Here is a 27,276-nt window from a genome sequence, read left to right as displayed (position 1 = left end):
AGCAAGCAACCAGTTGACAGGAAGTGAACCAGAAAAAAAACATAGTTAGAGGGAGTCAGCAGGATGGAGAGAGACACACACAGGAAGTAGAAAGGAGGGACACTGAGTTGGAGGAATCTTGTATGAGATAGGTAGGAGAAAGGTCTTTTCTGGGTGTCAGCAGAGGAGGAAGGTCAGCTGGGTGCTTTCTCTGCCTCTCTGAGCTAGCGGCTTTCACCCTAGCACCTGGCTCCCGCATCTTTATTGGTAAAATCGGACGGCTGAGATTTATTAAAAACAACTTGGTGTCACAACATAGCAGGAGCTCTGGACCTCCTACTGAAGCCTCTTCCACCCTGAGACTCCATTACAGAGCCCTGAACTTCCAGGTTCATGGGAGTGGGCTTGTAGATGCCTGTGCTGGGGTGGAGACTCGCATAGTCCTGGAGCGGCCCTGGCTGCCTCTGGCTGAATGACTGAGACCATCTATCTGTCCAGGTATAAGGGGTATAAGGGTCTCTGTGATCTCCACAGCCAGCAGAGTGACTATTAGTGGGAGGCAAGAAGACAGTTTGGTTCAACACGACTCAGTAGCCGGTGTTGGTTCAAACCTCTGAGTCTACCTTGAGTAGCTTATTTTAGGAATATTTAAGCACAGCACGATTTGGTGAAAATTATTCTGGAGATAATTAATTCAATCCCATGTGCACAACAAAGCATACATAAATCTCCTTGAGGAACAAAGCAAGCTAAATACAGATTGGACATGACTACATTGAAACTCATGTAAACCTTTGCAAAGGTCCCATAGATTGAGAAAAACAGGTTTATGATTGACAGAAAAAAACAAACTTATGATACGGGTCTGGGGGAGGGTCCAGTGCCAGAAAAGTCTCTAGCCACACATGTAGCACAAAGGTCAACCAGGTTTTTGCATTCCTTCTTGTGAAGGAACAACATGGTGTGTTGAACATTCTGGGTTCCCCTAGTGCTTATCTGTGAGCACAAAGACCTCCATGTGCCTACACCTAGGGACCTGTGCTGTTGCTTCTACGGCATGCTCATATCAAAGGGTGAGGCCACACCTAAGCAGCAGACAGGCTTTCTGTAGCACAATAGGTGAAGAGACACTGGGGTGCCAAGTCCTGAGAGGGACTTCCTTTGGGGGGCCTTCTGCAATACATGGAACCAGGGTAGGGTGAACTATCTGGAAGTCTTCAGCACAGGCTGCTGCTGCTTCCTGTTAGCCCTTCTCCCTCAGATCCCCTGACCTCCTTGTCCCACATGGCCCAATGGGCTCCCACTTTGGTAGGGGTCACAATCCTTTCCATACCCAGAAGGCCACTGACTCCTCTGGCTTTGTTTCCACCCTTTTCTTTTTCTTTCTTTCTTTCTTTCTTTCTTTCTTTCTTTCTTTCTTTCTTTCTTTCTTTCTTTCTTTCCTTCTCTCTCTCTCTCTCTCTCTCTCTCTCTCTCTCTCTCTCTCTCTCTCTCTCTCTCTCTCTCTCTTGACAGGGTTTCTCTGTGTAGCTTTGCGCCTTTCCTGGAACCAGGCTGGCCTCGAACTCACAGAGATCTGCCTGGCTCTGCCTCCTGAGTGCTGGGATTAAAGGCGTGCACCACCACTGCCCGATTGAGAGATGTCCTTGTGGTTTCTCCAACTGCAGACTCCGGAGGTGATCCTGCTGGCCCCATCTGCAGGAAGGCACAGTAGCTGAGGAGGGTCAGCCACACCCAGGCACACTGTGGTCCCAGGGCCTTTGCGCTGGTCCCTAGTCACCTGGAATATGTTTTACCCCTGAAAACACACGACTCCCTGACACATTTCAAGCTGTGGTCACCCAAGTCATGTCCTTGGAGGTATCCAGCCCAGTCCCTCAAGTCTCTGTGTGTGGCTTTATATGTCTGATGTCTGAGTAGGGAAGTATCCTGAGTCTGCCAAGTGGGTGCAGAAAGGAAACAGAGATTGGTGAAATTTATCATTTCTTTCTTTCTTTCTTTCTTTCTTTCTTTCTTTCTTTCTTTCTTTCTTTCTTTCTTTCTCTCTTTCTTTCTCTCTTTCTTTCTCTCTTCCTTCCTTCCTTCCTTCCTTCCTTCCTTCCTTCCTTCCTTCCTTCCTTCCTTCCTTCCTTCCTTCCTTCCTTCCAAGATTTATTTATTTATTATGTATACAGTGTTCTGCCTGCATGTGTCCTTGCAAGCCAGAAGAGGGCACCAGATCTCACTGCAGGTGGTTGTGAGCCACCATGTGATTGCTGGGAATTGAACTCAGGACCTCTGGAAGAGCAGCCAGTGCTCTTAACCGCTGAGCCATCTCTCCAGCCCGAAATTTATCATTTCTGAGAGTGACACAGGGTACAAGTTGAGGCTGAGAATGCTCAGGATGAATGTGAGAGCCAGAAAATGGGGGATGAAGTGAGAGAGAGGGAATTGCAGCCTATGCGCCAGCGGCTGCATGTCCAGGATCATGTTTGCTGTGTGTCAGTCTCTGGCAAAATTAGAAAAACAAGAGCCATGTGTGAAGTTAGATGGGGTGATTTACACTTGTAATCCCAGCACTTGGGAGGCTGAGGCCGGAGGGTTGCCAAAAGTTTGAGGACAGGAGGTGGGTGGGTATGGTGATGCATATCTTTGTTTGTTTCTTTGTTTTTCAAGACAGGGTTTCTTTCTGCATCAGTCCTTTCTGTCCTGGAACTCGCTTGCTTTGTAGACCAGGCTGGCCTCCGAACTCCTGAGATCCACCTGCCTCTGCCTCCTGAGTACTGGGATTAAAGGCGTGTGCTACCACCTCCAGGCCGGTGGTGCATACCTTTAATCCTTGCTCAGGGCAGTACAAGGCAGAGAGAAGACACAGGTAAGCAAGCAGAGGCAGCCAGCAGCCAGGGCAGCAGTGGGAACTCATTATATATATATTCCTGTTCCAGGCTGGTCAGGTCTACATAATGAGACCATCTCAGAAAAAGGAATGGAGCTGAACATAGACACCTGGCTAGATCCTATCTGTACGACCCAGGACCAGAACCTGTGCTCAGCTTCATCAGTAACAGAGGGACAACAGAACGATACCCACGGTTCCATGCCATTAAACACATCAGTGTCTGGCAACTGGAGCAGCTTCTGGAAACAAATGCTTGATGGTCTGCACACTGCAGAGCCGGTGGTGGGACTGCAAGGGCAGCTGTGACCTCCGGATGCCAGGGCTGGTACCTTGGGGCTTCAGGCAAGTGCCTACTCAGAACCACTGAGAAGGTACTGGGGTTAACTGGGCATTAATAGTTATTACCTGAGGATTGGCTCCCTGGTGCATTGCTAACCTGCACGTTCTAATGAAGTGGTTTCACTCTTCAAGACACAGCAGCGGCCAGCCTTCTGCTTCTTTGGAGATCTGTGCCTAGACAAGCAGGGATCCTGGTCGGGAAGCCCCACCCACTGGGTCCATCCCACTAGGCGCGTCCCAGAAAGACTTTTGTCCGCCTTCGGCCGCCTTCCAACGCCTGCCCGCTTCCGCCTTCGTCCACGTGGTCTGCATCGGGGGTCTGCGGCGCCGTGAGTGGGGCCGGCGGGACATTCCACGCTCCGCACGCGCGCCGGCTGCGCGATCGCTAGGGCGGCGGGCGGCGGGCAAGGGGTTGTAGGGGGGAACAGGTCAGCCTCGGATCAGGAGCGCCGCAGGGCCGGAGCTAAGCATTCAGGAAGACGGGGCAGGGGTGTCGGGGGTGCAGAGTTCGTCAGGGATCCGTCAGGTCGAGGGTCGGCGACCGCCACCCCGCCGCGCATGGGCTTCCCCCGCCTGTGGGCCGCACTGCTGAGAGCCTGGGGACGGTGGACGGCGTGCCCTGGCCCGCGCGTGCCCGGGTAAAGACCCCGCGACCGGCGCCTCTGCCCTGGGTCCCCACTGCTGCCCTGGCTGCTGCCTCTGCTTGCTTACCCGTGTCTTCTCGCTGCCTTGAGACTCCACCGCTGCCTTGTACTGCCCCGAGCTATCTGCCTCTGGCCAGAGGCGCTGCCTGCTTGTGTCCAGCTGTGCCTCAGACTCCACCCCGGAGTTGCCACCTATTCCCAACCCCAGCCACTCTGTCACTGATGAGCCAGACTGGTCTGCCATTAGGCAGGGTCTGCAGAGACCGTTGAGGCAGGCAGAGCTGGGGCCTCCCATCAGGTTCTGTTGTTGTATCTTTTACCACCTTGGTCACCCATGCCTGTTTTCTCAGCCTGCCCCCTATGGCTGGAAACAAGGTGCCACCAGCGCTGGCTTCACACCAAGACAGGAAGGTCCGAGGTGGCTGGGTCTGGGAGGAGACGCAGCGTCCTCCCAAGAGGGTCAAGGGCGGTGAGGATGAAGAGCCTCCACGAAAGCTGCCAAAGCGCAAAATTGTGCTGCTCATGGCCTACTCTGGCAAGGGCTACCACGGCATGCAGGTGAGGAGGGCTGCGCCTAGACAGCAACCTACCTGGGTCAGCTCCTGGTTCCCTGATGCTGCTCAGAGCGAGGCCATCCCAGGAAATAGCCAAAACTGAGAGTTCTCTCCATACGAGACTTGGGCGATTGTCTTACACTATGGTTAGGCCAGCTCCGTGGCCAATTCACGTGTGACCTTGGGAGCAGTGACTCTTCATCATTAGGATGGCACCTGTATAAGTACCTACTGAATTATGTGACCTGGGGCAGGTTTACTGATGCTGAGAGTGGAGACCAGAGAGCTGGCAGGTGCTATCTGTCTAGTACCCTGAGGGGCGGCTGAACTCTGCTGAAGAGTATTAGGGGCCCTGGGGCAAGCTGGCACCTAGGCTCTGTCTCTAACCCATGAACTTGACCTTCTGAAAGGGGTGCTGACTAGTGTGGGAAGAATCTTCTTTCCTGTCACCTCTGCTGTTAACATTGCCCCCCCTTTCTTTCTTTCTTTTTTCTTTTTCTTTTTTTTCTTTTTTCTTTTTTTGATTGTTTTTCAAGACAGGGTTTTTCTCTGTGTAACAGCCCTGGCTGTCCTGGAACTCAATCTATAGACCAGGCTGGCCTTGAACTCGCAGAGATCTGCCTGCCTCTGCCTCCAGAGTGCTGGGATTGAAGGCGTGCACCACCACACTCGGCTTTAAAACAGATTTTAACCTTTGTTTGTATTTTGTATATCTGGGTGTCTTGCCTGCCCATGTTCATGCACTGCCCTCATAGGCTAGAAGAGTGTGTAGGATCCCCTGGCTGGAGTGACAGGCAGTTGTTAGCTGCCATCTGGGTGCTGAGAGTCAAACCCAGTCCTCTAGAAGAGCAGCCAGTGCTCTTAACCACTGAGCCATCTCTCTGATCCCTTTCCTCTCTTTCTAAATCTTAATCTTGCCAGGCTGTGGTAGCAGATGACATTAATCCCGGCAGAGGCAGGCGGATCTCTGGGAGTTCCAGGCCAGCCTGGTCTCCAAATTGATTCCTGGACAGCCAGGGCTGTTACACAGAGAACCCTGTCTCAAAAAAACAGAACAAAACAAAAAACACCACCACCAAAATGCCTTAATCTTGATCCATAGGATGTTCATTGCTGTGATGTGTCCAACCAAAACAGTGACTCTAAAAAATATTGTTTTATCAGGCAGGGTAGTGATTTTGAGAATGAATGATTCTCAGCAGTGACACAAGTCATGTCCTGTTCTACTTTAAAAAAGATCCTGGGCTGTCTGGTATGGTGGCACATACTTGTCATCCTGGCATTCAGGAAGTTGGTGCGGGAGGATTGCAAGTTCAAGGATAGTCTGGGCTAAGGAGTCAGACCATGTCCCTCTCCAGTAAAATAAATAAATAAACAAATAAGGGCTTCACAGTAATTTAACTTAAACTATGACATTGGTGAGACCACACAGACTGTTCACTGCTCTGGGGTGGACTGGTCTGCTTTTTTGAGGGCAGGTCTGATTATGGAAGATTTATTATGTATGCAGTGTTCTGCCTGCATGTATGCCTGCATGCCAGAAGAGGGCGCCAGATCTCATTACAGATGGTTGTGAGCCACCATGTGGTTACTAGGAATTGAACTCAGGACCTCTGGAAGAGCAGCCAGTGCTTTTAACCTCTGAGCCATCTCTCCAGTCTGGAAAGTTTTTACTGTAGGCTGTCTGAACTGTTTGCCTCAGTTTCCCCATTAGGGAAATTACAGAGGTGCCTGGCTCATCGGGCTGAGTGGGGGTTGTAGTCGCTTTTTGTTACAGTCTTTTTAGGTCATTTGGGAAGTGTCCCTGACTTCACAGTGAGTTTTGGGGTTGACTTGAGTGGAGTGAGAGTACACTTTGGAAAGATTTTCACATGCAGGGATCTTGGTCGAGGTGCTCACAGGCCTGTTTCCCTTGGGAAGGTTTTCTCTGAGAGCCAGGGATCCAGTCTGTTTTGGGGATTGGTAGGATGTATCTGATTATGTCTGAGTTTGTGCAGTCATGCATACCCCAGACCGTGGTTAGGGTAGGCTGAGAGGTGCAGCATTACAGCTGGTTCCAGAAGTGACGCCCAGCTTCCTGGCATGCATACATCCCAAGAGCTCATGAAAACAGGATGTCCATTTTTTTCTTTAGAGGAATCTGGGGTCCTCTCAGTTCAGGACCATTGAAGATGATTTGGTATCTGCCCTAGTCCAGGCAGGTTGTATCCCTGAAAACCATGGCACAGACATGAGGAAGATGTCCTTCCAGCGATGTGCTCGCACAGACAAGGTATGTGTCCCATCTGCCTGCTGCTTTCACTTTCCTGTCATATCAGGGTCCACCTGTCAGAAGGGATCCTAGCCAGGGGTCATGCCTGATCAGAAAAGACAGCAATTTTGACAGCAGTGACATGGTTTGTGTTCTGTGTTACTTAGAAAATAAAAACCAAACATAGGTTGGCTGCGTTGGTGGCACTTGTCTATCATGCCAGTATTTGAGGGAAAGAACACTTTGTTTAGTTGTAGGGAGGGCCAGGAGTACAGACTGCTAAGCTGGTGCTGGGTCCCAGGTGGGCTGCACAAGGCCCTGTCTTCACTGGCCTTTGCTTTCTTTGGATAGCTCTGTCCGAGGCCAAAGTCTCTGCCTCACAGCCACGCATGATAGCCCCCCCCCCCCAGTAGATAGGATTATTAGAGTGACTGTACTTATTTTGTTTAGGTGGGTGGATTCCCCCCCCCCTTAATTTTGGTTTTGATTTTTTTTTTTTAGTCTGAGACAACAAAAAAGATGATTTATTGGGTTGGAGAGAGGATTTAGCATTTAAGAGCACTTAGTGTTCTTCCGGAGGACTAGAATTTGGTTCCTAGCACCCATATCAGGTGGCTTACACCTCCCATAACTCCAACTCCAGGGGATCCAATGCCTCTGACACTTGGGTACCTATACACATAATTAAATATTAAAAGAAGTGTATAAAGAATACACATAATTTAAAAATTAAGAAAAGAGAGATGATTTATTGGCCACAGCTCGGAACAAACAGAAGTAGTCTGGGATGCCACAGGTCCAGGGCAAAGACCGACACAGGCTGTTTTGGTTCTAAACAAGGTAGGTCTCACAGGCTGTCTTTGCGATTGGATGGTGATGGAAGTTCTAACTCCAGGAGAAACAAATTATGAACAGTAGCCTGTAGTGCAACAACTTACACCAGTGTCTCTGGCCTCCGGCATTTCTTATACCTGTTTACACAGCCTTTGGGGACCCCTGTGCTTCTGCCTGTACATTTGCTTCTTCCTCCACCTATGTACTTGTGACTGATTGCTGAGCTAGGTAGGGTAATCCTAACAGTCTGCATCATTTATCCGAACAGCCAAGATGTGTTTATTGCAACATACAGTCGGTGTGAGCATCTACCAGTGGGACGTGTCTTCACTCTCCCTATTTGGGCACCAGGACTTTTTCTGATTGTTGTTGTGTGTGTGAGCATGGATGTACACACGTGGAAGTCTATCATAGGCTTCGGGGATCAGGTCGTCAGGCTTGCATGGCAAATGCTATCACCTACTCAGCCATCTCTCCTGCCTGAGTGAGAGGTCTTTGACAACATTGTGTACCCACGTGATAAGCATATTGCCACAGTGGCTCATCCCACAGAAGAGGCTGCATGTGGCTGATGGCCTAGCTTTTGTAGTCCAGATTGTGAGGCTGAGGCAGAGGATTTCAAATTTGAAGACAGCCTAGGCCACAGAGTTCAAGGCTTTATAGCAGGACTCTGTCTTAAAACAAACAAGAGAAGAACACTGGGTCTACTTATGCACACTTGTCATCCCCTCAGAGGAGGGGTTGTAGAAAGATTGTTAAAAGTCTGAGGTCAGCTCGGTGTACACCATGAGTTACAGGCCAGCTAGGGTTACCTGGGGAGACCCACTCCCAAACAAACAAATAACAACAAAAACAAGCGCAGTGAGAACAAGATGGTCCCTTAACTGCTTGTTGCCTGTGCAGGACCAGGGTGGGGTGCTGCTGGCTGAGCTGGAGTGTTGGCTGCCTCTTCCGGCCTCAGGACCAGGGTGTAAGGGTTGTGCTGGAAGACAAGACCCCTAACCCATCTCTCCTCTCTGCTCTGTTTTCTTTGCAGGGTGTGTCTGCAGCTGGGCAGGTAGTATCCCTAAAGGTGTGGCTAATTGACGACATTCTCGACAAGATCAACAGCCACCTTCCGTCCCACATTCGGATTCTGGGTAAGCCTCCCTGTGCCAGCACCCCGAGTGGCCTCGTGTGGACAGAGGCTGTGCTTGCACTGCCACTGGCCAGGCCCTTTGGGAGTGAAGTGGGGAACCTTGCAGGTGCCCAGCAGGTGCTGGGGTGCCGTGAAATTCAGTGTTGCTCCCTCAGGATTAGCTAGTTGAGCACACAGTTTCATGGTCTTTGGCTATTACTGCTCTGATAATCTGTGGGTACTTTTCTCATAAAGTGATGGTTGTGAACATGTAGACAGATGGTTAAGACAAGGCCAGCAGTGTTCTTTTGTAAGAGGACAGGCAAATGGACGTAGAGAACCTGGAGCCTCATGCTTGTTCCAAGCAGTATTTCTAGCCCCTCCCCCCCTTTTTTGTAATTATTCATTTTGTTTCACATGCATTGGTGTTTTGCCTGCGTGTATGTCTGTATGAGGGTATCAGATCCCCTAGAACTGGAGATACAAACAGCTGTGATCTGACATGTGGGTGCTGGGAAATGAACCCAAGTCCTCTGGAAGAGCAGCCAGTGCTCTTTTTTGTTTGTTTGTTTGAGACAGGGTTTCTCTGTGTAGTTTTGGTGCCTGTCCTAGATCTTGCTCTGTAGACCAGGCTGGCCTCGAATTCACAGAGATCCGCCTGGCTCTGCCTCCCTAGTGCTGGGATTAAAGGTGTGCACCATCATGCCTGGCTTTAAAAGTTTTTAAAAAGTTATTTTTTTGGTTGGCAATGCTAGGGCTTAAGTCCACGGCCTTGTACAAGGTAGTCAAGTTTTTTTCTCCTTTTCTTTTTTTCTCTTCTTATCTCTCTTTTTAGATAGGGTCTCACTGTATAGTCCTGGTTGGCCTGGAACTCTGCTACGTAGACAGATGGACTCTGAACTCATAGAGATCTGCCTCCTGAGTGCTGGGGTTAAAGCACTTAGTACCAGTAAAGTTTTCTGTCTTTGAGCTACCCTCCCTAGCCCATTTCCTAAAAAAAAAAAAAAAAAAAAAAAAAAAAAGCTGTGCTAGACTGTGCTGAGAACAGTGTGTTCTTGTCCATCCTGGGCCAGAGTAAAACTCTCTCAAAAATAAAATAAAATAAAATCTAAGTGAGTAATATATAAATAAGTAAGATGGCCTTTTAAGGGTCTTGCTTTTACAACCAGGGTATTCTTGATCTTATGGTCTTCTTGCCTCGAACCGAATGCTGGATTTATGTGTGCACTACCATGCTTGGCTAATAGAGTACACTTTTATTTGGTTTAGTCTTTTTCTGTCCTATGAGGACAGTTTCATCCTAGAATCCCCCAGAGTAAACTCTTTGAAAGTCACTTTTGATCACCTTTGATGTGTCTTGCTATTCATGTCCAGGAAAAATATCCAATGAATTACCTCTAGTTTGGTGGTGTTTATTTATTTATTTTTTTGTCTTGTTTTTTTTGTTTGTTTGTTTTTGTTTTGTTTTCAAGACAGAGTTTCTCTGTGAAGCTCTCTCTGGCTGTCCTAGAATTTACTCTGTAGACCAGGCTGGCCTTGAACTCAGAGATCTGCCTGCCTCTGTCTCCCAAGTGCTGGGATAAAAGGCAAGTACCACCACCACCACCTCCCAGCATTGTTTTGTTTCTTGAAACAAGAGTCTCACTATGTAGCCTTGGCTATCTTGGAACTCACTATATAGACCAGGCCAGCCTCCACCTCCTGAGTGTGGGTTAAAGGCATTTGCCATTGTGTTCAGCCCAAGTGTTTTTTTTTTTTAAGATTCATTTATTTATTATGTATACAGCATTCTGTCTGCATGTATGACTACACACCAGAAGAGGGTACCAGATCTCGTTACAGATGGTTGTGAGCCACCATGTGGTTGCTGGGAATTGAACTCAGGACCTCTGGAAGAGCAGTCAGTGCTCTTAACCTCTGAGCCATCTCTCCAGCCCCCGGTTTTTTTTTGTTTTTTGTTTTTTTTTTAATTGTTGAGAATTTCTTACATGCATATAAAGTGTTTTGATCAAAATCTCCCTCTATTCTTCCCTTCCAATTTTTCTCTCCTCTCCTCCTCCATAGCACTTTCTCCTCCCACTTGGTGCTACTTATATGTGCATTCATGGAGGACCATCTACTGGAGCATGGTAGCCTCTTAGGGGCTGTATACCTAAAGAAAACAGACTCTCTTTGCCCAGCAGCCATAAATTGCCGATAGCTCTTCAGCTAGGGGTGAGAACCTCCAGTTTTGCCTAGTAGGTAGCATTTTCTGGCTTTTGAAATCTGCTGCTGATATCTGTAGAAAGATTTAGCATTCTGGGTCCTAGTTACTTTCTTCAGATGGCTCCTGACTCAAGGCCTGGTCAAAAGCTGCCGCAGATTTATAACCTGGGCTTGGCATGTTTGCCAACTCCAGTCTCAGCAGACCCTTAGGTTTTTGTCATTTGGGTTTGTTTCATTCTGGGTTTCAGCATTGTGTGGATTCTGAGTTCAGAGTCAGAACTGGGTACCTGTCCTGGGCAAGTGGTGCCAGAATCATGCTGTCGGGATGTAACACCTTGGAAGCATTTCTGCTCACCTGGGTTTCTTACATGCTGCCCTGTAGGACTGAAGAGGGTCACGGGCGGGTTCAACTCCAAGAACAAATGTGATGCCAGGACCTACTGCTACATGCTACCCACCTTTGCCTTTGCTCACAAAGACCGGGATGTACAGGATGAGAGTTATCGCTTGAGTGCAGAGACCTTGCAGCAGGTCAACCGACTTCTGGCCTGCTACAAGGGCACCCATAACTTCCACAACTTTACCTCACAGAAGGGGCCCAGAGAGCCCAGTGCACGCCGCTACATTCTGGAAATGTACTGTGAGGAGCCCTTTGTACGAGAGGGCCTGGAGTTTGCTGTGATCAAGGTGAAGGGCCAGAGCTTCATGATGCACCAGATCCGGAAGATGGTTGGCCTGGTGGTAGCCATTGTGAAGGGCTATGCCCCTGAGAGTGTGCTGGAGCGCAGCTGGGGCGAGGAGAAGGTGGATGTGCCGAAGGCGCCGGGTCTTGGCCTAGTCCTGGAGAGGGTACACTTTGAGAAGTACAATCAGCGCTTTGGCAGTGATGGGCTGCATGAGCCCCTGGACTGGGCACAGGAGGAAGGGAAGGTGGCCGCTTTCAAGGAGCAATACATCTACCCCACCATTGTCAGCACTGAGCGGGATGAGCGGTCCATGGCCCAGTGGCTCAGCACTCTGCCTATCCACAACTTCAGTGCCACTGCGCTTGGTGCAGCCGGCACAGGTGCCAAGGTAGGAACCTGGTCTGCAGTGGGCATATGTGTTCATGCTAGGGCTGGGCGGGTTGGGCAAACACTTGTCTTCGGCCCTAGTTGTAGATAGCAAGCTGAGTTCCAGAGACTCTCCAAAGTCACACACACACACACACACAGCCCCTGGAGGAATGGGGATTGCAGGGTCACTGGGCTACCTCCTGCTCCTGCCCCACCCTGTGATCTCGGCTGCTTGCTGAGGCAATTGTTGACCTAGAATAGCCCAGCTGTCCTCTGTTCAAGCTTACTCATGGGCTGGCATTGGGCTGAAGCTGCTGAGCAGTCTGTCTGGTTACAACTAAAGGTGTAGGCTGCGTGTGCCTGCCTGTTCAGCTGCAATCTGTTCCCGTGCCTCCAGTGGCCTTCCCTCTACCAGGGTGGCTTTGCTCAGCCCAAGCCCTTGGCACTGTGCCCTGATTCCATTGTTTTCCCCTCTGTGCCCCACACATGGGAGTGCCTACAAGTTGGGTCTCACAGTCCTTTTCCTGTCTGCCCCCTTTCCTACAGGTCCCCAGTTCCCTGGAGGGCAGCGAAGGGGATGGAGACACTGACTGAAACTACAGCTGCTGCCTCTGCTGTGAGGGTTGCGAGTGGAGTCTCTGCACTTGCCTGTCTCTCAGGACAGGGAAGCCAAGAATTCTGGGGCCAGCTTGTGGATGTAGCCTGGCTTCATAACCTCAGGATATTAAATTCTCATCCCAGGAATCAGCCGCCTCTTTTAGCCCATGCATTGTGTGTATACACTTAGCATGAAAGGACACTTTTTTAAAAAAAGAAGTGATTTTTCTTATTAAATATGTTTTGCTTAGTGAATTATTCTTTTCCTCTTTTCCTTTTTTGGTTGTGAGATGTGAGATGTGTTAGGGATAGCTGGAGGGCACAAAGGGTCAGCATGGGGGTGTGGCTGACAGGGCAAGCGGTAGATGTTGGTGAGTGCAGTGGTATGTCCTGCCGACAGCAGTATGCTCCCAACTGCCAGCTGTACCCTCTTTCTTCTATCCTGGCCTCTTCGAGTCCAGTCCACTTTTCTCTGCAGTGTCTACATTGGTAACGTGAGCTCTTGGCTGTCATTTCATGCTACTTATTCTTGGGCTATAAAGAGATCCCCTGCAGCAGCCCCCACTTCCACGCCCTGGTGTCCCTCCTTTTGGGTCTCCTTTCTTCAACTGCATGGCTGTTCACATCCCTCAGCAGGTGGTGGCTCCCACCTGAGCAGTGGAGCTGTGAAATGAAACTTTGAACCTTCCATTTTCTGGCCTCAGGACACTCCTCTTGTCCATTCTGTCTCTGAGACTCCCACACAGATTTGGAAGCCTAACCTCCACCTGCCTGCACAGAGCTTGGGTTTAGAGCTTATCCCTCCTCACTGCATACCCATTGCCTCAGTATTAGACTTGGATTACACTTCAGCCCAGTGTAGTTAATCCTCCCAGAACATCTCTTGCCTTTTATGGGTGAGGCATTCTCAGATTTCTAGCACATTCAGTCCTTAGACCTGCACAGATGTCTTCATCCTACAACCTGAGTTTTTTGTTCATTTGGAATGGCAAGCAAGCGGTTATGCCTGGTGAGATGAGATGTGTTAACAGTTAGGAGCACTTTTTTTGCAGAGGACCTGGGTTTGATTTTCAGTACTCATATAGTTCTAGAGGATCCAGCAGGCTTCAGGCAGGCAAGCAAGCAAAGCATTTATACACAAGAAGTAAAATAAATAAATCTATTTTATAAATTTATTTTTTTTCAAGACAGGGTTTCTCTGTGTAGTTTTGGTCCTGTCTGTAGACCATGCTGGCCTCAAACTCACAGAGAGATCTGCCTGGCTCTGCCAGGGATCAAAGGCATGCCACCACTGTCCAGCTTAAAAAAAAATTTTTTTTAAATTTATTTTAGGGGTTGGTGAGATGGCTCAGCAGTTAGAAGCTCCTGCCATTCTTGCAGAGAACTTATGTTCAATTTCCAGCACCCCTGTTGAGCAGCTTATATCTGTCTATAACTCTAGCTCCAGATGACTCAGCCCCTCACCTTCTGGTCTCTGAGGGTACTGCATTCGTGCACACATACCCACACATAAGACACACATGCACACACCTAATTAAAAAATAAAATCTTTAATCCCAGCACTTGGTAGTCAGAGGCAGGCAGATCTCTGTGAGTTTGAGGTCATCCTGGTCTGCAGAGCGAATTCCAGAACAGCCAGGCTGAAACCTTGTCTGGGAAAACAAAAAAAAAGTGTGTGTGTGTGTGTGTGTGTGTGCGCGCGCACGCGCGCGCGCCATGTGTATGTGAATGCCTATGCAAGCCAGAAGAGGATGTCAGATCTGCAACTTATTTACAAATTGCTGTGGACCACCTGATGTGGGTTCTGGGAACTGAATTCAGGTGGTCCCAAAGAGCCCCAAATTTTCTTAACCTCTAAGCCATCTTTCCAGCTGCTCCAACTCCTTGTTGGGTTTTTAGAAAGATAATTTATTATTTGGCATTTTCATGCATGTATATTTTGATCCATTCACCTTCCTTTTCCTTTATCTTCTACCACTCTGTCTGGACCCTTCTTCCTAACACATTTCCCTCCTGTTTTTGTGAGACAGGGTCTCATCATGTATTCCAGGGCAGCCTCGAACATGCTGTGTGGATGAGGCTAGCTCTGAATCCCACATCTTCTTGCTTCAGGCTCTCAAGCGCTGGTATTACACTGAGTGGTTCTTAACTTTCCTAACTTCCACCCTTTTATACAGTTCCTCATGTTGTGGTGGCCCCAGCCATAAGATTATTTTGTTGCTACTTCATAACCGTAATATTGCTACTGTTATGAATCATAATGTAAATATCTGATATACAAAATATCTGACATGCCACCCCAAGGGGGTTAGGGTCCACAAGTTGAGAACCACTGGATTACCGGTTTGTGCCACCATGCTTGACTAATTTCTTTTTCTTTTTGAAAAAGTGTTTTAAAGTCTCATTCCGTAGTCCAGTTTGGCCCCAAACTTGCACAGCGCTCCTACCTTGCTTGGTCGCGGTTGTCACTTGCATTTCTCTGATGCCTAATGATGCTGGATGTATCTTCACACTTCTGCTCACCTCATCTCAGCCTCGTTTCTATGAACCACAGCAACGCTCGGGTTTCAGGCCTTGGGGCTAGTCCCCTAGTCCCCAGGAAGACCCAGAGGACGCCGAACTTTTCCTAACCAGTCTTGGGCTCACAGACAGTCCCCAGGCTGCCTAACTGAGGGAAACAGGATCTACCTCGTACTGACGAGGCCACGCTCCGAGTTTGCCCGAACGTCCCCGAGCCTTGATGCTCCGCCTCGTACTGACGAGGCCACGCCCCGAGTTTACCCGAACGTCCCCGAGCCTTGATGCTCCGCCTCGTACTGACGAGGCCACGCCCCGAGTTTGCCCGAACGTCCCCGAGCCTTGATGCTCCGCCTCGTACTGACGAGGCCACGCCCCGAGTTTACCCGAACGTCCCCGAGCCTTGATGCTCCGCCTCGTACTGACGAGGCCACGCCCCATCCCAACTCCCGTAGATGAGACCGTTCAGAGGCGACTCTGAGGTAGTCCTCAGCTCTCCGGATCCCGCCCCGGACCCACCCAACGCTCCGCCTGCATATAGCTCCGCCCCTTGCCTCGGCCATCACGTCAGGAGCATTTCAACTTGGGGCGACCTCGCGCGGATGCGACCGGCGTTGCAGGACAGGTACCGTTAAGTCCCTCGCCGCTTGCCGTAGCCCCGGCGCTGCCGCTTCCTGCGCCCGTGGACCCGGATGCGCCGAGCGGCGGCGGCGGCGGCGCGCTCGAGCCTCCCGGCTGTCCGGACGCGGCGGAGCGCGGCTCGAGGTGTAGGGTGAACGGAACGGCGACAGCGGGGTGAGAGGCCGGGCTGGTAGGCAGCCTGTTGGCGGTGGCGTGCCGGGCGGTCGCCTTCAGCGGTGCTGCGGCCCGCGCCGCGTCAGGCCCAGGCCGCGGCGGCGCTTTGTCGTAGGCGGGCGGGGCCCAGGGGCTGGGCGGCGCGGAGGGGGACCGGTGGCCGGGCTTGGCGCGTGGCCCGGCCTCGGGAAGGCCCTTCCCTCGGCCGGCACCCCCGCGCGCCGCTTCTCGGCCGGCGCGCGGCCGGTTCGGAGCGGTCGGGAAGGCGGGGCTCCTAACGCCCGCGGCACCGTTGATCGGCGGTGCGCGGCTTCCTTCGCCGCGTAGAGCTGGGAGCTGAGGTAGAGCGGGAAGGACGCCGGGGACCGGGGAGCTTCCCGGGCCGGGGCCCCGAGGAGCACCATCAGCCTCCGAGCCGCTGTCTCCGCAGGTCTGTCCCCAGGTCGAGCACCTGGGAGCACCGCGACTTTGAATTCATTGGGAGTTGCGCTCATCCCTGGCAGGATGTTTGCGTTCTGTGTGTTCTGGATTTTACGTGTGACAAAACGGTTCTTGTTTTGTTTCGGTTTTTGGTTTTTTAGGACAGAGTATTATCTATCACCGTGTAGCCCCGGCGGGCCTTTTAACTTGCTGTTTAGATCAGGCTGGCCTTGAGCTCACAAAGATCCGTGGTTCTTGTACCTTTTGTGTGTGTGGTATTTGTACACCATAAATAGCCAGGAAAGGCAAACTACATGTTAACTTTAAAAATTTTCTGTTTACTTATTTAGATTTTCTGAGACAAAGTCTCATGGAAATCCGAGTCAGTCTGGATAGAACTCACTAAGTAGCCCTAGCTGACTGGTAATTCTTAGCAACCCAGCTGCCTCAGCTGCGGTTCTGGGGTTACAGGTGTGAACCATCATACTTGGCTGTTTTATTTACTTGTTTTTAAGGTGAACCTTTGTGCCCCAGGCTTGCCGCTGGCCCTGGGCTCAGGTTATCTTCCTACCTCAGTCTCTTTCTTTTTCTTTTTTTGTTTTTCGAGACAGAGTTTCTCTGTAGCTTTGGAGCCTGTCCTGAAACTCGCTTTGTAGAACAGGCTGGCCTCGAACTCACAGAGATCTGCCTCCCGAGTGCTGGGATTAACGGAGTGCCACCACCCGGGTCCTATCAGTCTCTTAAGTAGCTGGGAGTGCTGGTGCCTGCCGCAGTGCCCAGTCAGCCCCCCCCCCCCCTTTAATTTTCTTTAAAGACATGGTCTCACTGAGTAGTTCTGGCTGCCAGGAACAGGTGGGCCTCGAACTCACGGAGATCCACCTCTGCCACCTGACTACTAAAGGATTAAAGGTGTTACCCCTCCCCCCCCCCATGTTTTAAATTCAGACAGTCTAGTACCAAAAGTGCCTTTATTGTCCCTTGTTCTGGTCTTCTGACTTTAATAATGGTTTGGATTATGTAATGAAACTGTGTCTTAAACTGTGGAGGTACCATGATCACTCAACTATACAATAGCTGCCTCATAATATTGCTTGTACTGTTGTGCCTGTGAGGCATTTGCTGCTGTTGTGACCTCTGTGTTGGGTTGCTGTTTGTGGCCCACTCACAGCATAACGTTCTTCATTTGTTTTCTGGCCACCTTATTCACACCAATATAGTGACCTTTCCTTGGCTCAGTGCTCCCCTCAAGTTGACCCTTTCATTTCTCAGCTACCTTGTATTCCAGGGTGGGAGAGAATTTTTGTGTGTTCCCAGTCACCATTTCCCTCTTTTTCTCTGTAGCAGCTTTACTTGGACTTTTGGTCATCTCTTCTCCACTGATTAGGCTCCACTGTTTCTGAAGTCTTTGTTCTGGTTGTCCATGACATTTTTTAATTTATTTGTGTGTGTTCCTGTGTATGTCTGTCATGTGTGAGTGCCTGCAGAGACAAGAGGGTGTCTGATCTTCTGATGGTTGTGAGCTACCCAACATGGGTGCTGGAATTCAAACTCTGGTCTTCTGGAAGAGGAGCATGTACTCTTGATCCCTGAACCATCTCTTCCACCCTTGTTTATTTTATGTATATAGGTGTTTTGCCTACATGTATATCTCTGTACCACTTGATTGCCTGGTGCCCTCAGATGCCAGAAGGAATCAGATACCCTGGAACTGGAGTTACAGAGGATTGTAAATTAGCATGTAGGTGATGGGAATTGAACCTAGGTCCTCTGGAAGAACATCCAGTGCTCTTAACTGCTGAGCCATCTTTCCAGCCCCTGTCCATGAGTTTCTTGAGATTGTTAAAAAGCAAACAAGTGAAAGCATTGTCTTTTTTATTTTTATTTATTTTTTGGTCAATTAGCCATGACTGGCCTTGAACACTATATAGACCTGTCTGGGCTTGAACTTGTGATTCTCCTGCCTCTGTCTTCTGAGTGCTTCTATTACAAGCATGTGCTACCATACTTGGCTGAAAGCGTCATTTTAAATATGTTTAATCTTTCTGAAGGTGTATGGTACTGGGGATCAGATTCAGGGTCCTCGGCATGCTAAGCAAGCACTTAACCATTGAGTTATATCCCTAACCCTTATGCTTAAACATTGAGTACTTTTAACACCCTTAGGTAGAGGTAATGTTTTTGGTGTCTGTCAAATGACTTATTTGGGATTGGAAAGGGTTCTTGAGCATTTTTCTCAGGGAGTGAAGGCAGACTACATTTGTGGGAGAGCTTTAAAATGTGAGAGTACTTTGTTGGGGTGGGAGGACTGTAGTCGTCTTGTGTGGCTGGATCTCAGTGATTGGGTGACACTAGGCCTTTTAGTCTAGCTGCCACTGCACTGCTTCTGGGTCCTGGCTCTTACTGAGTTGTCTTCATATAAGACAGAGACCAAACCAATACTGGTCATACCCTGCTAACCTCCAAAACCTGCTCTGTGTGGGCCAGTGTCCACATAGTGAGACCATGTCTCAAAGAAAATAAATAAATGGATCATTGGGGACATGTACATTTAAATTATGGTTAGATGTGGTCTTATCCTAGTTAAAGTGGCAGTTAACAAAAAGACAATAACATGTTGGTGAGGTTGTGGAAAAGGGAACTGTGGTATGTAGTTGGGGGGAATGTAAATTGATACTGCCAAAATGGACCTAGAATGGGAGAACCTCAAAAACTAAAAAAATGGGAGTACTTTTGTGACCCAGCCTTCCCACTCCTGGGTATATATCCAAAGGAATTTGCAGTCAGCATACAGAAAAGACACCTGCACAGCTGTGTTTCTTCCAGCACTGTTCATAACAGCTAAGATAGGGAATCAGCCTAGGTGCCTGTCTGGGAATGAGTAGGAAAGAATATGATGTTCTCTCTCTCTCTCTCTCTCTCTCTCTCTCTCTCTCTCTCTCTCTCTCTCTCTCTCTCTCTCTCTGTCTGTCTCTGTCTGTCTCTGTCTCTGTCTCTGTCTCTCTGGAGGATTCTGGGAATGAGTGGGAAAGAATGTGATGTATGGACACATACAATGGGGGACTCAGTTCTAGAGAGAATGAAGTCACATCATTTACCACATATTGTATGGAGTTAGAGACATTATGTAAAGTGAATAAGTCTTTTGTGGTTGCTGTGAGGAAATATCAGACAGAAGTAATCTGAGAAGAGAATTTTATCTTAACAGTTTAGAAGATACAGTCATGGTGACTGGAATGGCTAACTGGAAGGGCTTGGTCTGTGGTGGTTGTAACACATGGTGTACATTGTTCACATCTCAGTGGATCAGGTAGCAGAAAGATTGGTCTGTAATTAGAAGTGGAGAGAGATATCACCTTCAAGGGTCACTCCAGCAATCTACTTCTGCTAGCTAGGTCATACTTCCTGAAGATTCTAAAACCTCCTAAAACAGTGCCACCAGTTGGAGACCAAATGTTCATCAAACATATGAGTGTGGAGGATATTTTAATATTCAAACAATAACATTCTGCCATTGGACTTGGGACATTTCATAATGCAGGATGTATTCATTCTGACTGTACAAGTCTCCATGGTCTTAACCACCCCAGTACTGTTTAAAAAGAGTGTTTTGAGACTTAAGTAAGGCAAACTCATATCTGTGAACCCTTGTTAAAAACAAAAAGCATTAAGTACTCCCAATATACACTGAGTGAACATTGCTACTCTAAAGTGGAGGGATGGGAAGATAGCAAAGAGAGATTAGACTAAGGCAAGACTGAAGCCCAGCAGAGCAAATACCAAACCTGTAGCTTCATATCCAGCATCTGGGGCTTTTGGTATCATGTGGGCTTCAACAGGCTTGGTCAGCCTTACAGCACATACGGACTCTTTCTTGGGCCAGCTCCATTTGGTGGCTGCAGCTTTCCTTGAAAAATGGTCCACATTCTGGGCATCTCTAACGTTCTGGAATTGCTTTTGCAACTTAGGCTTCACCTTCACAGCCTCATGAGCAGACCATAGATTCTTAACTCAGATCTGACCCTGTGGGCTGCACATTGCTTTTTCTTGTCTACTTTTCCCTGGAACCTTGGATTAAACCTCTGTGACTCTTAACACTCCCCCCCCCCCCCCCCCCCCCCCCCGTCCCCCCAGCAAGACAGGGTTTCTCTGTGTTCTAGAACTTACTCTGTAGACCAGGCTGGCCTCGAAACCAGAGATCCACCTGCTTCTGCCTTCCAAATGCTAGCATTAAAGGCATTTTTTTTTTTCACCACCATGGCCTGTTTGACCCTTAACTCTTACCTTACTTCTGCATGCCTGCAAAACCAGCAGTGCACAGGTGATGCCAATTTGTGCTACCTGCTTGAGGTATAGGTTGGCCTTTTCTACAGCTGCAGTAGCCACTCTGTGCCTGTGGTGACAGGCTTTGATTAGGTTCTTCATAGATTCTGTTTATTTAGAAATAGAGTCTTGCTGTTTGATTCTAGCTGACCTGGAACTCACTGTATGGACCAGGCTAGCCTCCAACTTGTGGTACTTTGCCCTAAGTGCTGAGATTAGAAGTATGTATTAAATGGATTTAATACTCTCAGTTTAAATGAAAAGTTTTCAAATGAGTTTGTATTTTTATCCCATGGAGCCTTTATTTATTTTAGGGTTTATTTTTATTATTTTAAAGTTGTGTGTGTACACAGGTGCCTGTGGAGGTCAGATGCATCACATTTACCATGGAACTGGAGTTACTGCAGTTGTGTGTGCTGGGAATCCAACTTGGTATAATGGCAGTATACACTCTTAATCATGGAGCCACCTCTCCAGCCCAGATTGATAGTTTTTTTCCTTCAGGACATCTTTCCTCTGGTTTCAGGGTGACCTTTCTCTTATTGGCACCAATCTTTTTAACAATTAGAGCAGCTTTGCTGTCTTGTCTGTAACTTTGAATGTGCTCATGCTTCTTTCCTCACCAAAATGCATATTTGCTCTGAATTCTTACTGTAAACCTAGCTAATGGCAGCCAGCAGTAGCCCTGCTATACCCTGAATGTTTTGAATTTTTCTCTGCCAAATTAATTACTCCTTTACTTTTGAAGTCAGCCTCAAAAATTACATGACACAGGCAGAACTTAGATTCTTTGCCAGAATGTAATAGGAATGTCTTCTATTCCAGTTCTAACAGACTTTGTTCTGATCTAAAACTTCTTGAATGTAGTCTTCACTGTCTACATTTCTGTTGGCATTTTGTTCTTCCATACTCCCACAGGATTGTCCCATTAAGAGCTGCAAACATAAGAAGAGGGCTTCTTCAGCTCATCTCTTTAGACTTTTCCACTTTACCCAGTTCCAAAGACGTATATATCACTTGATCAGATAATAACTACAAGGACTTCTTGGTGTCAGTTTTCTGTATTAGTTACTTTTCTTATTGTTGTAATACTTGACAAGCATCTCAAGGTTAAGATAGATTTATTATCTTAAAGGCTGACAGTTTAGGTGGTCATGAGAGGTTGCAGTGTGGCTTGCTTACATTTTGGTGGACCAGGAAATAGGGAGCTTGGGCTGGAACCAGAAATGGAAATGTGAACTTCAAGGTCCATCACAGCAACTTACTTCTGCTAGCTAGGCCACACTTCTGATGGTTCTTACAACCTCCAACAAAAACACTTGTAGCTGGAGACTTAAGTGTTCCAACTTGAGCCTGTGGGGGACAGTTCACATTTAGACCGTATAAAGAAAGCCAAGTACCACATGATCTTATTCATGCATAGAATAAAGTAGATGCCAACAGCTGAGAGTGGAGTAATTGGGTGATGAATACCAAGGTACAGGCAGGTGGGAGGAACTCGTGCTCTTGGTCTACAGCACCCTGGGGTGATTGGTCTGCAACAGTCTGTCACACATTTCAAAGGATTCTCAGCACAGAGGTGATATGATGACCCTGATGTCAGCACTGCACATCCTGTGCATTTATCTCACCATCCCACTGTACTTTATGAAGTGGCGGCGGCAGTGGCAGTGGCAGTGGCAGTGGCAGTGGCAGTGGCAGTGGCAGTGGCAGTGGCAGTGGCAGTGGCAGTGGCAGTGGCGACGCACGCCTTTAATCCCAGCACTCGGGAGGCAGAGGCAGGCGGATATCTGTGAGTTCGAGGCCAGCCTGTCTCGAACCCCCCCCCCCCCCCCCCCAAAAAAAGTTCAGCTGATAGCTCAGGTTTGTTACTATCTAACTCTTAACATTTTTAAATTAACCCATATATTTTTTTAAATTAACCCATATTTTTTTATCTATGCCTTGCCATGGGGCTTGGTACCTTTTCTCAGTTTGGCATGTCCATCTTGCTTCTTTGCCTCATCTCACTGTTCCTCTGACTCCACCCTTCTTTCCAGAATTCTCCTAGTCTAGCTTTCCTGCCCAATCTCTCCTGCCCAGCTATAGGCCAGTCAGCTTTTTTATTAACCAATGAGAGTAATATACAGCCAGGTGGTGGTGGCGCACACCTTTGATTCCAGCACTCGGGATCAAGTTCGAGGCCAGCCTGGTCTACAGAGCAAGATCTAGGACAGGGACCAAACTACATGGAGAAACCCTGGAGAGAGAGAGAGAAGAGAGAAGAGAGAGAGAGAGAGAGAGAGAGAGAGAGAGAGACAGAGACAGAGACAGAGACAGAGACAGAGACAGAGACAGAGACATATTTACAGTGTACAGAGATTGTTCCACAGCAGATCACTTGTAAGTTCAAGGCCACCTTGGGCTATATAGGAAAACTGTTCTCCTGTCCCTCCTTCCTTCCTCCCCACTCCCAACAAACAGATGAGCAAGGACAAAAGCCAGCCAGGGTGTCATCTGAAGACAACACTCAGAAGGCTGAGACAAGAGGATTGTGAGTTTGAGGCCTGCCTGAGATACATAGTAAGTTCTAGGTCAGCCTGGGCTACATGGTTAGACTGTCTCTCATCCAAAAAAAAAGCAGAGTCAAAGTTAGAAATACATAGCTGGGTGATGGTGACTTACTCCTTGAATTCCAATTCTTGGGAGGTGGGGCCCGGGGAGGCCGGTGGATCTCTGGGTTCAAAGCCCGCCTGGTCTATGGAGTGAGTTTCAGGACAGAGAAACTCTATCTCCAAAAACAAAACAACCAGGACAGAGAAACTCTATCTCCAAAAACAAAACAAAACAAAACAAAACAAACAAACAAAACAAAACAAAGCAAAAAAAAAAAAAAAAAAAAAGGAGAGAGAGAGAAAGAAAAAGAAACAGGTATTTTTGCCTTTGATGGTCCCCTGCTGTCTGTTGGAGTATCTGCACTTTATTTTGGGAAGCACTTTATTTTTCATTTAAAAATGTTTTGTGTGTATGGATGTTTTGCCTGCATGTATTATATCATTTGCACTACGTGTATGCAGTACCTCAGAAAGCCAGAAGAGGGTGTTGATATTTTTGGACTGGAGTGAGAGACCACTGTGAGCTGCCATGTAGGTGCTGGGAATGGAACCTGTGCCCTCTGGAAGAGCAGCTAGTCCTCTTAACTAAGTAGCCAACTACTCTCCAGCCCCTTAGGAAGCACTTTTAGGTGAGTGGCTATTTTACCTTATAGTAGGTAGTATTTATTTCTATAACTTGAATATAAATAAGCTTACTGAGGTCAGAATCATTTACAGAAGCATAGTAATTTACATCTAGTAAAAAGTTTATAGTGCTGTAATTTTGGGGTGATTTTTTTTTTTTTTTTTTTTTTTTTTTTTTTGGTGTTCCGTGTTAACCTGTGCTACAAATCAAGTTCTACAAATAACTCTGTTTTCCCAGGCTTCCTTGGGCCTCTTTGTGGTCATGCCTTCCCCACTTTCAGCCACTTCAAGTTCTGATCTAATCTGTGACCCTTTTGGTCTTACCTTTTTCTAGTGTGCTCTTTGTTGGGCTGGTGACTCGTCATCTTGTACCCAGGATTTTCCTGTGCTGTTGGGAGTATCTGGCTCCTTCCTCTTGTGGAGTTGTGTTTCTTGTATGGCTCTACCATGGTTTGTTCTTTAGGTAAAGGTTAGTATTAACCTTTTTTAAATTTTATTTAATTATCATGTATACAGTGTTCTGTCTGCATGTATGCCTGCAGGCCAGAATAGGGCACCAGGTCTCATTACAGATGGTTGTGAGCCACCCATGTGGTTGCTGGGAATTGAACTCAGGACCTCTGGAAGAACAGCCAGTGCTCTTAACTGCTGATCCATCTCTCCAGCCCCAGTATTAACCTTTTGATTGCTTTCTTTTTTCTTTCTCTCTTTCTCTCTTCCTTCCTTCCTCCCTCCCTTCCTTTCTTTCTTTCCTTCTTTTTTCCTTTCCTTTTCTTTTTTTCTTCTTTTTTTATTTTTTGAGACAGGGTTTCTCTGTGTAACAGCCCTAACTTTCCTGGAACTCACTTTGAAGATCAGGTTGGCCTCAAACTCACAGAGATCCACCTGTCTCTGCCTCCTGAGTGCAGAGATTAAAGGCATGTGCCACCACCCAGCGATGTATTGTTTTTATAGATAGTTACTGGTATGTGTATATATTAGTTTTTTGAGACAGAATTTCACTTTGCAGTTCAGTATGGTCCAAGTACTGGGACTATGGGTATACCACTATGCTCAGCATGTTACTGATACACCTGTTATAAGTATATAATTTTTTTTTGGAGACATCTCATTATATAGTCCAGGCTGGCCTAGAATTTGCTATGTAACCAAGACTGGTCTAGCTTGCTGTTGATAGTGTGTGGGTTCATGTGGCAACTTGAAGTTGATGCTTGATGTCTTCCTCAGTTACTCTTCACAGTATTTATTGATGCAAGGTTTCTTGCTGAACTTGGAGCTCACCAGATTCCTGCTAGTGTAGGAATGGTAGCCATCTTCTTCCAGGGATTACCGATTTTGATGCCTTTCAAGTGCTGGGATTACAGGAGGCTGCCACACCTGACTTTTTTTTTTTTTTTTTTTTTGGTTTTTCGAGACAGGGTTTCTCTGTGTAGCTTTGAGTCTTTCCTGGAACTCGCTTTGGAGACCAGGCTGGCCTTGAACTCACAGAGGTCCACCTGGCTCTGCCGCCGGAGTGCTGGGATTAAAGGCGTGCGCCACCATCGCCCGGCAACTTTTTTTTTTTCATGTGTGTGGGTGTTTTGCTTGCATGTATATTTTTGTACTATGTGTGTGCAGACCTGAGGAGGACAGAAGAAGGTGTGAGATTGTTTGGAATTAAAATTAGAGGCTGTTGTAAACTGCCATATTAAATGCTAGAAATTGAACCCAGATCCTCTACAAAAGTAGCAAATGATCTCAACCACTGGTCTATTTCTCCAGCCCCTTGCTTGACTTTCATTTGGGCTCTGGGGATCTGAGTCCAGTCTTTGTGGTTAGTTACTACACATTCTCCATCAAGAGCTTGAACATTGTTTTTGGTTACATGTTTTACATTTGTTGTATTATATGTGATGGTAACTATTATTTTTAAAATTACATTAAAAATTTTACTTATTCTCTCTGCCTCTGTGTGGTGGGGGGAGGGGTATGGGTTTTGGGTGTGTGTGGGGGTCACAGTGACTTGTGTGAGTTAGTTCTCTTCTTCTGCTATGTGGATCCTGTGATTTAAACTCAGATTGACAAGCAGATGTATTTGTTTACCTGCTAAATCATCTTGTGAACTAGTTTTTTAAAAAGATTTATTTTTATTTTATATGTATGGATGTTTTGTCTGCATGTATGTCTATGTGCCATGTGCAGAGGAGGCCAGAAGAGGACACCAGATTTCCTGGAACTGGAGTTACAGATGGTTGTGAGCCACCATGTGGATGCTGGGAATCAAACCTTGGTCTTTGGAGGAACAGCTACTGCTCTTAACCATTAAGTTATATCTTCAAGCCTGTGGGTCAAATTTTTAAGCCAAAAATTTTAAATTGATAGGTCAAGTAAGAGTCATTTCCAAGCCCTTTCTATACTCATACTGTCCTCTAAGTTCACTCCTATGGGGTGTTTTGTGGGTTGGGGACCATCTGAGATCTGCCCTCCCACCTTATTTCAGACCCCCTGTGGCACTGTGCGTAGTCATCCTCCACTTGTGTGGTTTAGTGCTTGCTGCAGGCTTGGTTTAGTTTATATTGCCTTTGTAAGTGGTGAGATTGGATATTCTCCTGTAAGTTGTTAAGCAGATGTTTACTTTCCTTTTTTTTTTTTTTTTAAAGATGTATTTATTTATTATGTATACAGCATGTATGACTGCAGGCCAGAGGAGGGCACCAGATCTCGTTACAGATGGTTGTGAGCCACCATGTGGTTGCTGGGAATTGAACTCAGGACCTCTGGAAGAACAGTCTTTACCTCTGAGCCATCTCTCCAGCCCCAAGATGTTTACTTTTCTGTTGTTTAGTGTTTCTGTTGTCTTTCACAAGTATTCTGTAGTGCTGTAGCCTCTGTGGTATTGTACTCAGATATCCTTTCTGAGATTCACTGTTCCCAGGGCCTTATGCATCATAGGCAAGTGCTCGTACTACTCAGCTGTATCTTCGAGCTCCTGCCTTTGAGTTTTTAACATTTTTTATTATTTGTATTTGTTTGTTTTTTTGAGACAGGGTTTCTCTGTATAGCCTTAGGCTGTCCCGGAACTCACTCTGTAGACCAGGCTGGCCTAGAACTCACAGAGATTTGCCTGCCTCTGCCTCGGAGTTTTGGGATTAAAGGCATTCGCTGCCACCACCCAATCTTATTTATTTATTTTTGAGACAGGATCTCATCATGTATATCTGGGTGGCTTGGAACTTGCTCTGTAGGCCAGGCTGGCCATGAACAACTTATAGAGATCCACCTGCCTTTGCCTCTTGAGTGCTAGGATTAAAGGTGTGTATTCTGAGTACTGGGATTGAAGGTGGGCCACACATGCTTGGCTGTTTTTTTTTTTTTTATTTGTTTGTTTGTTTGTTTGTTTTTTATTGTTTGTTTGCTTTTTGATATTATTGGCTGATAGACCTAGAATGGATTTTTTTTGTATATGTCAAGCATATGCCATTGTGCTGAGCTTCACCCATATCTTGAATTTTGAAATTTGGAGAGTGCTTAAAGGAGGTGGGGTCAACTGAAGGCTGAAATCAGTTGAGGGATA

The 27,276-nt window shown here is 47.4% G+C and overlaps 2 protein-coding genes across 50 annotated transcripts in view; both read left to right on the top strand.

The window, feature by feature from the left end:
• Window positions 1–3,445: 3,445 nt before the first annotated feature.
• Pus1 (pseudouridine synthase 1) lies at window positions 3,446–12,708 on the top strand. Of its 4 annotated transcripts, none has more exons than XM_006984104.4 (6): window positions 3,446–3,525; window positions 4,191–4,398; window positions 6,529–6,666; window positions 8,516–8,618; window positions 11,184–11,875; window positions 12,403–12,708. In XM_006984104.4, exons 2-6 carry the CDS (start codon window positions 4,201–4,203, stop codon window positions 12,448–12,450), a joined length of 1,179 nt encoding a protein of 392 aa, XP_006984166.1. In that variant the 5' UTR covers window positions 3,446–3,525; window positions 4,191–4,200; the 3' UTR covers window positions 12,451–12,708. The 4 variants fall into 4 exon arrangements, with proteins under 4 accessions (XP_006984166.1, XP_006984165.1, XP_042124004.1 ...); XM_006984103.4 differs by having other exon boundaries at window positions 3,510–3,834; XM_042268070.2 differs by lacking the exon at window positions 3,446–3,525 and adding an exon at window positions 3,607–3,624.
• A 2,599-nt stretch (window positions 12,709–15,307) lies between these two features.
• Ep400 (E1A binding protein p400) overlaps window positions 15,308–27,276 on the top strand; it is a 111,355-nt gene continuing 99,386 nt past the window's right edge. For 30 of the 46 annotated variants that reach the window (XM_076561179.1, XM_076561165.1, XM_076561181.1 and 27 more), the window contains exon 1: window positions 15,637–15,765. The gene's annotated coding sequence lies outside the window, so the exon portion shown is untranslated. Of the gene's footprint in view, window positions 15,596–15,636; window positions 15,766–15,996; window positions 16,196–22,968; window positions 23,068–23,561; window positions 23,729–24,057; window positions 24,193–27,276 lie in introns of those variants that run through there. The other 16 variants (XM_076561183.1, XM_076561182.1, XM_016002610.3 and 13 more) reach the window with 13 other exon arrangements.

Source organism: Peromyscus maniculatus, chromosome 23, assembly GCF_049852395.1.
Source record: "Peromyscus maniculatus bairdii isolate BWxNUB_F1_BW_parent chromosome 23, HU_Pman_BW_mat_3.1, whole genome shotgun sequence".
NCBI lineage: Eukaryota > Metazoa > Chordata > Mammalia > Rodentia > Cricetidae > Peromyscus > Peromyscus maniculatus.
The sequence above is the reverse complement of the archived record's forward strand: the minus strand, read 5'-3'. Positions and strand labels throughout refer to the sequence as shown.